This window comes from Microtus ochrogaster, chromosome 2 (assembly GCF_000317375.1).
Source record: "Microtus ochrogaster isolate Prairie Vole_2 chromosome 2, MicOch1.0, whole genome shotgun sequence".
NCBI classification, from domain to species: domain Eukaryota; kingdom Metazoa; phylum Chordata; class Mammalia; order Rodentia; family Cricetidae; genus Microtus; species Microtus ochrogaster.
The window spans coordinates 19,267,875-19,281,478 of record NC_022010.1 but is presented as its reverse complement, the minus strand read 5'-3'; the positions used below and the strand labels follow the sequence as shown (position 1 = coordinate 19,281,478).

The 13,604-nt window shown below is 49.9% G+C and overlaps 1 protein-coding gene across 1 annotated transcript in view; it reads right to left on the bottom strand.

Annotated features, from left to right (window-relative positions):
* Adgrd1 (adhesion G protein-coupled receptor D1) overlaps nucleotides 1–13,604 on the bottom strand; it is a 116,736-nt gene that overhangs the window by 24,974 nt on the left and 78,158 nt on the right. The window contains exons 15-18 of the mRNA XM_026783480.1: nucleotides 8,060–8,183; nucleotides 1,883–1,986; nucleotides 755–866; nucleotides 312–465 (exon numbers count right to left, since the gene is read on the bottom strand). Coding sequence (XP_026639281.1) covers nucleotides 312–465; nucleotides 755–866; nucleotides 1,883–1,986; nucleotides 8,060–8,183 — 494 coding nt within the window. The remainder of the gene's footprint in view (nucleotides 1–311; nucleotides 466–754; nucleotides 867–1,882; nucleotides 1,987–8,059; nucleotides 8,184–13,604) is intronic.

Genomic DNA, 13,604 nt, shown 5'->3' with positions numbered 1-13,604 from the left:
AACCCCATCCCATCCCCACCTGATCCCATCCATCTCCACCAGATCCCATCCCATCCCCACCTGATCCCATCCCATCTCCACCGGATCCCATCCCACCTCCATAAGATCAGTCTCATCTCCCCCAAACCCTGTCCCACATCCACCTCCTCTGCTTCACTGCCACTAAGACCCACTCTACCCTACCTGCCCCACTTCTGCGTGACCCACCTCATCCCTCCCTACTTATCTTAATTGGCTTTACCCCTGCCACCTGCCCCACCCCTACCACATAGCCCAGCCTATTCCTGCCATCTTCCCACCCCTCTACATACCCCAGCCTATCCCATAGTAGTAGAGATGCTTGCTGTCCTCGGACCCGAAGACCTTGATCACCATGCTGTAGAGATGCAGGCCCTCCACCATCATCCAAGCAAAGGCACTCAGGAAGAAGTAGTGCAGGAGGACAGCCAGCACCTGGCATGGGACCTGGGGGGGGGGGCAAACAAAGATGCAGGGTGAGACCACGAGGAGCCCAGCAGCCCTGCTGAGGTTTTTCTTCCCTGTGTCTATTTTTCCTGGACGCCTCTAGTCACATGACTTCATTTTCATCCCAAGGAGCTGAGGCTCGGTTTCTCAGTCCAAAGTTGTTCTACAACCTCTGATTCTGTCACTCCCTACCCATGCCCACTCCTAACACATTCCCTCCCCGGTGTCCCCTGAAGAGACACCTGGGTGCAGAGGGACAGCCGCAGGGTGAGGATCAGCACCTACTCACCGTGCCAGGCTCCATACGGAAACTGATGAGCAGCAGGACCTGGGCCACCAGGACAGCAAAGGACAGGTTGGCATGGATGTGGTAACGCTGGTTCCGAATGGTACTGACAGAACTGGAGACAGAGAGGCCAGTGTGAGTCCCCGAGCTCAGCCTCAACATCCTATCCCCATTCTGGTCCCCTCCCTACTTCTCTTTGAGACACCATGGTTATCTTTATAGACCCTACTTCTCCATGCTCTCGCTCCCTTCTTGGACCCTCAGCTGCTCCCTTTCACTCTTGGCTAGCATCCCAGCTCCTTTCATAAACCCAACCACCCTGCACAGCCTGAGCCTTTCTGGCATTCCAATGGCTCTTCTAAATTCCCTGGGTCCTCTTCTGTTCCACACCCTCCACCCTGGGGAGGGGGCGGGCAGGGACATTAATCTGAATTCTGAATCAGAACCTGCAAGAATATGCACCTCGTTGACATCATGGACATCATCGAGGATAGCAGGGAGGGAAGGAGCCGCTTGGATACAGAATGGTTGCAGGGCCTGCCACCCTTTTATAGCCATTCCTGGCAGGGCTCTGCCTGTAGTCTTGGATGGCAACCAACAGGGATAGCTTGCTAGCCTCCCAACCCAAGATGCTCACCTCTGCACTGTCTCCTTGTGCATGGCAGACTGCGCAAGAAAGCATTTAGTTATTCCTTGGCTTTCTTGGTTATTGATGGGCCCCATCCAAAGGCATTTATGCATGACTTGGCCTCAAAACCAGACATCATAGCCTGCTAAGGAGGGGAGAGTCAAGGATGCCTGTGCTCACTCTTGCCTGACTCAGATCTCCCCCCCCAAAACTCCTCAAGTGTCGAAATGGGGTTTTCCAGACCTTTCAAGTGTGTCTAAAGTCTGCTAACGCCACTCCACGGGCCTTGCTATTTCTTTGTATCTTCCCTGCACATCAGATTTTGAAAGTGAGCATCGCTGGGAGAACAGCCACGTAGTCACATCTGTACTCCACCTAGCAGGGCTCAGACACACCCCCAGGGTCTTCAAAGTCAGAGAGGGGTATGACCAGAGTGACAGGATGCATAGACATTTCCAGTAAGTTGCTAGACCTCCTGGGGACACGGGGAGAGGGTGACTCACGACAGTATTGCGAAGGTGACCAGTGTGGCAGCCAGGCAGAGGACTGACAGAGAGCAGCCAACGTAACTGATGGACGACAGCGCCACCTGGTGTCCACGTGAGAGCTGCAGGAATAAAACAAGGTGTGGGCGGCTGGCCTTCTACCCCATTCCATGACTGGGAGGGGTACCACGTGATGCCATAGTGATGCTGACCACCATCGCCCTGTGATGCTCACCACCAAGACCAGCCTCCTGCCCCAACCACAGGCAGAGGGATATGCCACAGTGGACTTCAGGGTTGACATTTCTTACACTTCAGGTTGCTATGCCGGATCTCCTGGATTCCTGACTTGGGCTACCCGACCTATTCTATGACAACAACCCCAGGCTCAAGGCAATCCATCCATGTCTGAATGGGTGGCCTAGGGTAACCAAAGACATATGGTTATGAAATGCAGGAAATAACAGTGAGGAACTTGAAGAGGGGAAGGGTCAGTGCATTCATAGACATAAAGGCCTCATGCTAGGAAGACTACACACAGCGTGTTGGTTGAAAGGCTCTTCTGACGCACAGAAAGTCAATACCCTCTCTGGCCCTCAGTTCAAGAGCATTGCTAGTCCCCAAATTGACAGTCAGCATATGCTCATCTTCATTGGCAGGCACACGCCACCCTTTGGGACTTTCTCTTGAGTGGACACCCATGTGGTCACCTAGGCTGACGTCTGTTGTAGTAGAGCATCTTTCATGGCATAACAAGATATGTGTAAACAGAATGCACCCAACTAGAGTCTAGCAACCTTGACCTGAGTGTCCCATCCACACCCTAGCAACCGATACCCATCTCTATTCGGTTGAGGCTGGTTCTTTCCCATCTGTGGCTCTCAGGGATGGTGTCCCAGCTACAGTGGATGGCAAGGTCCCTCCATGCAGTGTTTGGGCCCTGGATAGAGCCCAGGTATAGCCAGACCTTGAGAGACATCATAGTTCCCTGAGCAGTTCTAGCTTGGTGACTGTCCGTCATCTTAATCAGCTTTATAGCATTTGTTGACCACAGGCAGGAGCCTGGCTAGGGCTGACCCCGGACTGTCAGCATTCTGTGTCCCATGGAGAAGGATACAAAGCTCAAGCAGAGGTAGGCATGAGCCACTCGGCTGCTGTAGCAGGATAGAGATGCCACCCGGCCACTGTGGCAGGATGGAGATCCCATGACCTCCCCCTCCAGCTCAGGTCACCTCATGAGAGTCAACTAAGGGGTCCAGGGCTCCAGCACCTCCTCCTAGGACCCAGGAGTCTCTGTGTCTCCCATCAACCACCTGGCTTACCAGGAAAGCAAGGCATATCTGCCCTTCACAGTGAACAAAATTCAGGACTTTCATCAAAAGCTCAGGGCTGATAAAGTGACTAAAATATCAATCACAACAGGGAACTACTTTCATGGCTATAGGGCAGAACCCAGGGCCTGGGGTCTTAGTGGGAATTTGAGCCATAGCAGGATACAGTCACTCTCCCAAGAGGCACTTGTACCCCACAGAGGAAAAAAAACTATTGGGTTCTTTCTCCATCATCTGAACTGGCTGTCAGAAACTAAGGTCAGCCTGCAGTGCAAAGCCAGGCAGGTATGGATAAGAAACCCTTGGACCAAAGACACAGGGCCGGGTGTGACATAGGTTCTCAGGACTGAGTCCTTTATAAACACCAGTCACCAGAAGAAAAGGACCCTCTCCCTGAGCTGGCAAGCCCTAACCCCAAATTGCTGGGTTAAGAAATAACTGCAGGCAAAGTCCCCCCTGCCTTCAGAAGCATAGCCAGGCAGCTTAAGATAGCGGCATGGATTTTAACATTGAAATTCTTGGGCTTCAGGTTTACCAGGAGGACAGCACCCAAAAGAGGAGGTGAAGGGGTGTGTGACATATCACCCTTGTTTGAAATGGCTAGAGAGACAACCACCACTAAAACATGCCTCCATGGAGGCCAGAGTCCTGGGGAGACACGGCAGTGGGTCCCATGAATGTGGCTGGTCTGTATGCACCTAGCCGGAGCAATCGCCAAGATGCATGGATTCATTTGTGAAAAGAGAGCAATCTTCACCCTTTGTTCAGAGAACAAAGGGTGCTTGCTGCCGGCTCAGAAGGCATGTCGGTGATGATGGAAAAGCCTGCGTGTGTGCAGGACCCAGGAGACAGGAGAGAAGGAGAGAGAGGCGGAATATTGGTTTGCTCTCTGGCCAGTGTGTATACTCTCTACAGAATCCACAAAGAATTCCTCCACTTCCTTATGCCTCTTCCATCTGGTCCTTGGACTCCTGTGGGGGCCCCTGTCCATAAGGAAGTCACAACCTAGGCTATGGTGCACTTCAACCTTGTAGCCAGAGCTGCCCATGCTGGCCACCCTCAGCCCTTTGCTTCATGTGGGGCCCTCTAGGGTGGAGACTTCCCTCTGCCCATCTGCCCTGTCTCTGCACCTATAGCCACCAAGCCTATCCTTGCCCTTGGAGAAAGAACCTCATTCTGAAGGCAGGCTCCTCCTGAAATAGGATCCCAAAGGAGGCAGGCAGCTTCCCTCTGCAGAGAGCTCCTGCCTCCCCCCACACACAGAGAGAGCTCCTGCCCCCACCCCCATAGCTCAGAGCAGCTGATTCTTAGTCAAGATTCTAGAATAATACCGGCACCATCCAGGTCTTTATTTCAACTGTGGCATCGTGGGTCTGGCTAGCGGAGCTGATATCAGAGAGTCAGAAGGGGGACCCCAGAGTGAGGAACCAGGGCAGGGCTCCCCAGAGGTACCTGGCAGCCTTGTGCACCCTCCCCTTCATCTCCTGGGTCGCAGGTGCCCTCCTCTCTCCTTCCCTCCCTCGCCCTTCTAAGAGCAGTTTGCACGGTTTTCTCTCTTGTTACTCCTAGGCTCACTTCCATGACCCAGGCGGCCCAGGAGCCTCCCCAAAGCCTAAAGAGAAAGAGGCCTGGCAGAGAGTGGCCAACAGGGGGGCTGCTGTGGGGGAGAGAATGAGACAATGGGAGACAGGATGGGGGCCAGAAATGAACTTGAAAAGGGAAGTGATGGAAAGGACAGGACAGGAAGCAGGGAAGTGAGGAAGAGGGGAGTTTACTCTGAGACCTCCAGCCTGCACAGGTGACATTGGCATCCTGTATCCCCTCCAGTCACTCTCCCCGCTTTATTACTGGGACAAGGTCTTTTGCTGAAACCAGAGCCGCATGGGTTAGCCCAGTTAGCCAGCTTGTGCCAGGGATTCACCTAAGCCCATTCTGTTTTTCTTTGGGTGGCTAGGGACCTAAACTCTAGTCCTCACTTACATGGTAAATACTTTATTCACTGAGCCGCTTCCAGCGCTGACATTTTAATGCAAAAGGTCCACAGCCCCGGTGGGAGTGGCTAGGCCCACCCCTCATCCTCCTCTCTCTACCCCAACCTGACATGAGGACATCCCTAAGACCCTCATGCTCAGAGCACATTCTGGGCCAGGCATGGAGTTCAGGGGATGGGGACTCAGGGCTGGGCGTTAGGGAATGATGGCTGGTTCAGAGACTGACCCCACAACTGAGTGTTTGGGGTCAGGGACTCAAGGCAGGGTGCTGAGAGGCTGGGTTCCCAGACTGGATGGTGTCCACTCCTCCCCTTATGCTATCTGCCATGGGCCTCCAGGGATAAATTCCCCGTGTCCCTCCCTGCTGCAGGTGGTAGAGTTGAGCTCAGCAGACCCACACAGCACGTAGCAAGGAGGAACCCAGTGTACCCCAGTAGCTGGCACAGTTGGCTTACAGTATTTACTGGAGGCTTCCTGGCATGCATAGGCTGAATGTCCTGCAGAAGGAGCCTATTTGTGCCCGGTCCTCATATGTATACTCCTCCAGCCCCAAGAAACACCCACGTGACCCTGGCTATGCCACAATCCTGGGACCATGAAAGCGGCTCACACAGTGGTCACACCAGTCTCATTGCTCCTTGCTTTGAGGCCTACATACGGGCCCCCTTCATGGCTATATATGACTGCCTATCTTGGATCCAGGCTAGAGATGGTACAGTGGTCATGAGTGGGAAAGGGTTACATGACAGCACCCCACACAACACACCCAGCACCAGCTTCAGGACAGCATTGTGTACACTGGCTGTGCCCATTCTTTCCCGCCATGGCTAGATTTAGAAATGCAAAAACAAACAAAACAAAAAAAGACAAAACGTGGTGTTGGTTTCAGGGCTGGATCCCTCTGAGTCAGCGACCACAAACTCAATGCCCTTGAAGTGCTAGGAGAGACTGCAGAAGGTCAGCTGAGGCTCCCCACCAGGCAGAGCATGCAGGGGCCACTCTGCCCAAAGAGCCCCTTGGAGCAGCCAGGTCATTCTCTCTACTACACAGGAATAAAGTGGTGCTATTTTCAGCACAAACTGAAGGTGTATGTGTGTGTGCGTGCACATGTGTGTGTGAAAGGCACATGTGTATGGTGCATGTGCAGAGGAGTGCTTACAAGTGGAGGCCTGAGCTTGATGTCAGAAACCTTCCCCCACCCCTCTTCCACCTTATTCATTGAGCAGGGTCTCTCGGTCAAACCAAGAGCTTTCCCAAATAGCTAGTCTAGCTAGTTAGCTTGCTCTGGTGATCCCATCTCTACCCTCCAAGGTTAGAATTACATGAAAATCCATGCAACACTTAAGTGTATTTCTGGAACAAACTCCAGTGTTCATGCTTGCAAGGCAGGCGCTTTAATCACTAAGCCTTCTCCCAAGCCCTGTTTTACTTTTTTGCAAACCAGAAATCAAGACTTTCGAGTAAAGTATCTGAGCATGAGCTTATGATGCAATAGCCAAGCCTTCCACCTTTAAACTTCATCAATACTTAAGTGGCCAAGGCCAGCCTCAGACACATTCTCGAGTCTCCTAGGACACAATCCATCTTGGTGTCTCCTGGGGCATCAGCCTAGAGCATCCCTCCTAATAGTGGTCCAGCAGTCTAAGTTACTACTCAGGGATGCCGCACTGTCGGTTAAGATTGCACAGAAAAACCACACTCACTCACCCAGAAGAAGACAGAAGCCTCCATAAGTGAGTGCCTAGGAAAAAGCCAGGTGTGGAGAATGCCTGGAGAGACCTCAGAGGGTAAAAGAGATGGGGACACAATGGGACAAGAATGTCCAAGGGCACACTTGAACCACAAGCTCAAAGGCCATGAGGGTGAATTTAGGTGCCCAGGAAGAAGCTGGCTTGGTATCAAGGAGATGAGGTCATTTGTGCCACCTTTTGAAGTCTATAAGTGTGCCCCAGGCTTGGCCTCACTTGTGAGATCTGCCTTAATTTTGTTAATGTTCATGAACTGTTCCTTTTAAACAGGGATAATTTTAAACCATTTTCAAATCAACCTTTCCTAGCAATGAATAGATGTGAATTTTCTCCCACGAAGACACCCACGGGCTGTCTAAATTTGGTGTCACCAATACTGACTGGTGACAGATCTATGATATAAATGAGTCTGGATTTCCTTCTTTTTTTTTCTCCTTTTTGACTTTGGAGATTGGATATCTCTTGGGATAAATGCCAGGCATGAGTGTCCACTCCCTGGAGACTACACATCCCTTTGTTTTGCTCAGCAGACCCTCCTGGGTAGGCCAAAGAAGAGCAGAATATCCCTTAGTTCAGCGGTCCAGCACGTGGAGGCCCCAGAGGAGAAAGCTCTCTACCCTGGTGTCGTTTGAAATGTCCCCAATAGTGCGAAAGCTCTTGTCTCCCTCAGTGAGTCTAGGAGTTCACTTGCGCTTTTCTTCTGAGTGGTCTTTGGGGACATTCAGGTTCCCAGCCAGCACACTGGATGCTCACTTGTTTAACCACCCACAAAGAAGGAAGGAAAATCACTGGCCAAGGTACTTCTCTGCTCCTCTTGGTGTGTGCTTGTTGGAAGCCATTGGCTTATTCCCTACAACTTTAGAGCATCTTCCCAGGGCAGTTCAGCTTCCCACTGATCTCCCCTCCAGGCCTGTGGTCTGTGTCCGATGTCCCATTATGTTCCCTTAACCAATGTAAGTTTCCATGTTAACCACATGTCAGCCTCCCCAGCTTGCTCTTCAAAGACGATAATGTGTCCTGCCACCTCCCAGATACGAGATCAGTTTGTAGACAGTCTAGACCTGTTCCGAGGGCGGTGAGAGCTGCCGCAACCCGAGGGCCAAGCGGCATCTATGTGGCACTCACCTGCAATGGGACCACTTGCATGAGGATGGCAAAGTTGGTGAGATGGGTACAGTGGCACACTGAGTGGGTGAGGTTTCCCTCTGTGAGCGCACAGCCCTGACTTGACCAGACACCTTCCCCGGAGCTGAGGAAACAACGGACAAGGAACAATGATTAGTGGGAACAATGGCATTCCTCAGCCCCACAGGCTCAACAGCTCACTGGCTAACTCTGATGCCAGGGTGCAAACTGTCTTCCGGTATTAAAACTAGGAAGTGGTTGGCACTAGCGAGACCCCAGAAAGATCTCTTCTGAGACAGAGAGAGGCTGGGGCCACTGCCTCAGCTTGGTTCACTGGGGAAGCACCTAGACCCATCCCACCCTGGGAAGAAATGTGTGTGGTCCAGAGTCCAGCTTGGGAACCCAAACACTCAGGGAATCATGAGTGATCTAAGAAAATGCGTTACGGTTCTTAAGCGCATGTCCGGGGACAGATATGTAAAACACAAGGTGTATATAAGTAATATAAAAATAACTGAAATGCAGTGCCTGCAAATATATGATGTGGTGTGTATACACATGAAACTCCTTCATAGCATTTTCGAAACCTCAAGGCTGGAGATATGGTTCAGCAGTCAGTGTTACTTGCTGTGCAGTGATGAAGACCTACATTTGATTCCCAGCATCTGTGTAGCAGCTGGGCATGGTACTATGTCCTCCTATAAACCCAGGGCTGTGGACAAGTGGAAGCAGGGGGATTGCTAGAATTGCCAGTCCAGCCAATAAGAACCAAGCTCAAGATTCAAGGAGAGACCCTGACTCACAGGCTAAGCTGGGGAAGTATAGAAGGCACTTGATGGCCTCCTCTGAGCAGGACATAGGTGTGGGCATGTGCAGCCACACACACACACACACACACACACATGCACTCTGCATGCACACACATTATTGTCACTTAAAATTTTATCTTAAGGATTTTATTTTAGTGTGTGTGTGTGTGTGTGTGTGTGTGTGTGTGTGTGTGTGTGTGAGTGTGTTGAGGGCTGGGGATATCTGTATGGAAATACAGGTGCCTGCAGAGGCCAGAAGAGGACATCAGATCTCCTGGAGCTGGAGTTACAACTGGTTGTGAGCTGCCATGTGTGTGCTGGGAATTGAACTCAGGTCCTCTGAAAAGCAGTCTGTGCTCTTTACCGCTGAGCCATCTCTCCAATCCCCAAGAACTTATTCTAATAATAACCCTTGGCCGGTGTCTATCATTACACACAAAACACAGAAACGACACACACAACATCATAACGGTATGCGGGAGGCAACAGCTACCTGGTTTCTGTGGATGCACACATAAATGAAGGCAAATTACTGAGGAACTGACAGCCTCCTCACAGTGGTCTCCAAACACCGGAGGAAGAGGTCGGGGAGGGAAGCTGGGGTCAAACGGGATGTTTGCTTTTCTGAAATGTTCAAGTCTCTAATTGCTGCTGGAGCTATGATTTCTTCTCACAGTGACACCCAGGCCAGTATGCACTGATGCCAGTTGGTTTATCTTTGCAGCAAGTGTGCTGGCCACTGTCATTTTCTCGTGTGTACTTCTCTGCCCTTTCAAATGACAAGCAGGTATCTTTGTTCGCTAAGACAAACCTGTGTCTCAGCTTGAGAGAGGAGACCCCAGTCTACCAAGCTGAAGGAGTCTGAGGTTCAGACTGTCTCTGATTTGTATTCTGCTATAGTTCCTACTTCTACATCGAGGGAATAGGCGCTTGGAGCGAGGTAATTCATGCCCCCATCTTGCACCCCTGACGATATCCATGAACACCCAGCTATAGCAGTTTTATATTCCAAAGAGGCCTGTAGCCCTTGCAATAGTAACCCTGTTGGGGAGTGGGGCTGAGAGTGTGGGAACGGGGCCGCGGTGTGGGCACTGCACCTGGTAACTGAGATGCAGGGACCAGCAGCTTTCTGGGTGGTTTTCATGATGAATGAGCCACCTCTTTTCCGGAGGTCGGAGGCAACAGGCAGAAAGCAAAGCCTGGGCCAATGGAACCACATGTAGAGGAACCAGATCCACATCAACAACGGCAGAATATAAAGGACTCGTGGGCCCCTCCCCCACCCCACATTTGGATCTAACTTTCCCAGGACCTGGGGAAGGACCGCCTTACAGGCGATTGTGTTTTATGCAGCTACTTTGTATGCCTACTTAATGCGAAGATGCCACATTTCCATTTGAGGTGACCCTGAGAATTTACAGGGGCGGAAACAGTCCGGAGGGCGGACTTGGCCCTCGGCTCTAGTGAAGGGGGCGCAGACCATCCATGAAAGTCATGTCCCGAAACAGAACCCTGCAGGTGTGACTCTGCTATAATCAGCCAGGAAAGCTGAGTTCTGAGAGGTGTTACCTCTGGATGGGATGGAAATCTGCTCCCCAGGGAGGTGGTGGGGAAGAGCGGGAAGCTTCCCAGCTGCGCACAAATAAATCTGCCCAGAAGACAGCTGAGCCGTTTCAGATAGCATCAAAAAACATGGGCAGCCTGTGACCTGGGACATCCATACCGTGGCAGCAGTACGGTCACTCAGGTACATAAATACAATGTGACATATATAAGCACAGTATAAGAAGCAGGCATCAATAGAGGCGGAACCCAAAGAAAATGGTGTAGAACGATGGGACCAAAAACACTTCCATATATTTCCTGTGAATGCAAGTGTATATGACACATAAATTATTTCAAAATACATGCATAAACTCAGGGTAAGATGTAAAAAAAAAGAAGTATTTGCTTTCTTAAAAGTAAGATTTTATCTTTAAAAATGAGAAGAATGATATTTCGAAGCCCAGACGTGCTTAATCTTAACGCCTGTAATCTTAACACTTGGGAGGCTGAGACAGGAGGCTTGCTGTGAGTTCGAGGCCAGTCTGGGCTAGACAGTACATTTTTAACTAGTTGGTAAAGTGAGGGAGGTCAGTCTCAAACAAATGGAAAAGAGGAATGTGGATATATTAGGGGGTGGGGGTGGGGTTCAGTGGTAGAGCACGTGCTTAGCATGAACAACTCTGGGTTCCATCCTGGGTCCCACAAAGGAAATAAGTAAAAGCATATATTCATAAATATTCAATATATACCAAACGAGTCACTGTATAATTTCTTAGAGTATTAATCTTTTCCAAAAGCGACCCATGTCTCCTGGCAGAATGGCTCCTCAGCCAGTAAAAGCATTTTGCTGTCAAATCTGAGGGCCTAAGTCCGATTGATCTCTGGGACACACAGGATAGAAGGAGAGAGCTGACTCGGGCTGTAGGTCATTCTCTGATCACCCCACACACACTCTGGAGCGATTGTAGCTACACCCAACTACACATGTACGCACAGAAACAAGTTATGTTTAAGATTACAAATAATAAAAAAATAAATAAAATTAGAAAAAAGTAGCCCAAAATTCTAAGACCAGGGAAGACAGTTTTCAAAACTGAAAGAGAACTTGTTCTCAGATGGTCGAGCGATGACTGAATTCACTTCCCGCAGGCTCGCAATACAAGGAAGGTTAGAGGGACATTACGCCAGACAGAAACGTGGCTCTGCACAAAGGCATAAAAATAGCTAGAGATGGGATAAGTGTAGGCGTCCATGGCATGGCCCTGGTCTTGTCTGTAATTGCTCTACAAGATAGCTGATTGTCTGGGGGCAGAAACAAAAAAAAAAAAAAAGCCTGTAAAGATTTAATGACGGCAGGGACAACCTTACAATCGATGGGCAGGAGGAACCACAGGTGCGTATTAATCACATCTTAGAATACTCTTAAAGTCATGCCATATCCATTGCGGCCAGACACGAGGGCATGCAATGTCAATCGTCTAAACAAGGCTAAGAGATGGTCTTTAAAGCCCCACATTTAATAAAAGAGAATTAAAAGAAAATGATGGGTGAAGATACAGCACTAGAAAATACACACTGAAGGGGTAGAGCAAAGCCCAGAGGAATCTTTTGGGAATCAAGAGTACTTATTACTCTTCCAGAGCACCCAAGCACCCGCACTGGGAGGCTCACACCCACCTGTAACTCTAGCTCCAGCTGAGCCAATATCTCTGGCTTCTAGCTATCTCTATCTTCTAGCTTGTGTGCATATACCCACAGGTGCACACGCACACGCCCCTAATTAAAAATAATAAAAAACTGCTTTGTAAAGGGGCAGCGAATTGTGTCTCAACGTGATGGGGTGGACCTCAGTGTAGCACTTATCTCCCACGGTAAAGAAGGAGGGACCACAGAGAAGAGCAAACTCTCCCGGGCCACCATCAATCACAGTGGAGAATCTGCACGCCTCCTCTCAGGTCATCTCTCTTAGGTCCTGTTCACTCTCCCTCTCAGACCGAACCAAGCGCCTCGTGCATGCTAAGCAAGGGTTCTACCACTGAGCCATATCTCCACCACCTTTCTTATGTTTTGTTTTGAGATAGGGTCTCGCTGAGCTGCCTGGGATAGCCTTGAACTCACTCTGTAGCCTCAGCAGGCTTTGATCTTGCTGTCTTCCTGTCTTCCTGGCCTGTGAGTTTGAGCTCAGCTTCTTACTCTTGGAATTTGTTCCCAGAGCCCTCCAAAGAAATTCAAAGATTTGAAGTGGCCCAAAGTTGGCATAGAGCCGCCACATACCCTCTTATGTTAATCTCCAGATGATGCATAATATCCAATGCAATGTGAATGGCATGTGGATGGTGATGTCAAGGTGGGAATAATGACAGGCAAGAAGTCTGCCTGTGCTCATTAAAGGTGTAATTTCCCCCCAGCCCAAACATTTCAGGTTTGTAGTTGGTTAGATATCTACTACAAAATTATGGGTACTGAGGGCCAGGTGTGATTGGCAGGACAAGTTAACAGAACAGTAGCAAGACCAGAAGACCTGTGCATAACTGCCTCTTAATGTGGCCTCGCTGGCGTTTATGGAACTCCCACCACAAATGCATTGTTTCCCAGGAGCTCTACAGTATGGGTGTAAACAACTTAGAGCACCTTTTAAAAACAGAGGCTATCGAAAGCACCTTTTTTAGGTCATAAAATATTTAATTATAAATCACCAGCAGAAAGGGCTCTCGAAATGCTCCCACTGCGGGGAAGTTAAGCAGCTCCCCTCCGGCGCGATGGCTCAGGAGGCAAAGGCACTTGCTGTCAAGTCAGGTGACCTGAGTTCCATCCCTGGGACCCACACAGTAGAAAGAGAGAACTGACTCCCCGGGGTTGTCCTCTGACCTCCAGATGCAGAGCATGGGGAGAACGTTTGAAGTGGGCAGTATTGTCCTAGAGCTCGGTCATGTGATCGTACAGCTGTGTTCACTCATCAAAACCAAGAGAATTATGCTTTTCAAACTGAATCTCCCTGAATATATAATAAGGAATCATTTGAAAAGTGGTGTGGCTGGATGCTTGTGGTGTGGCTGTCTCTGGGAGCTATCAAAAATACCTTTTAGATCATAAAATATTTTTAATTATAAATCTGGGGCTGAAGAGAATAGCACTACGCATGCATATCAACACGGGCTGATACCCATATCTTGTCTATTGTGTGCAACGCT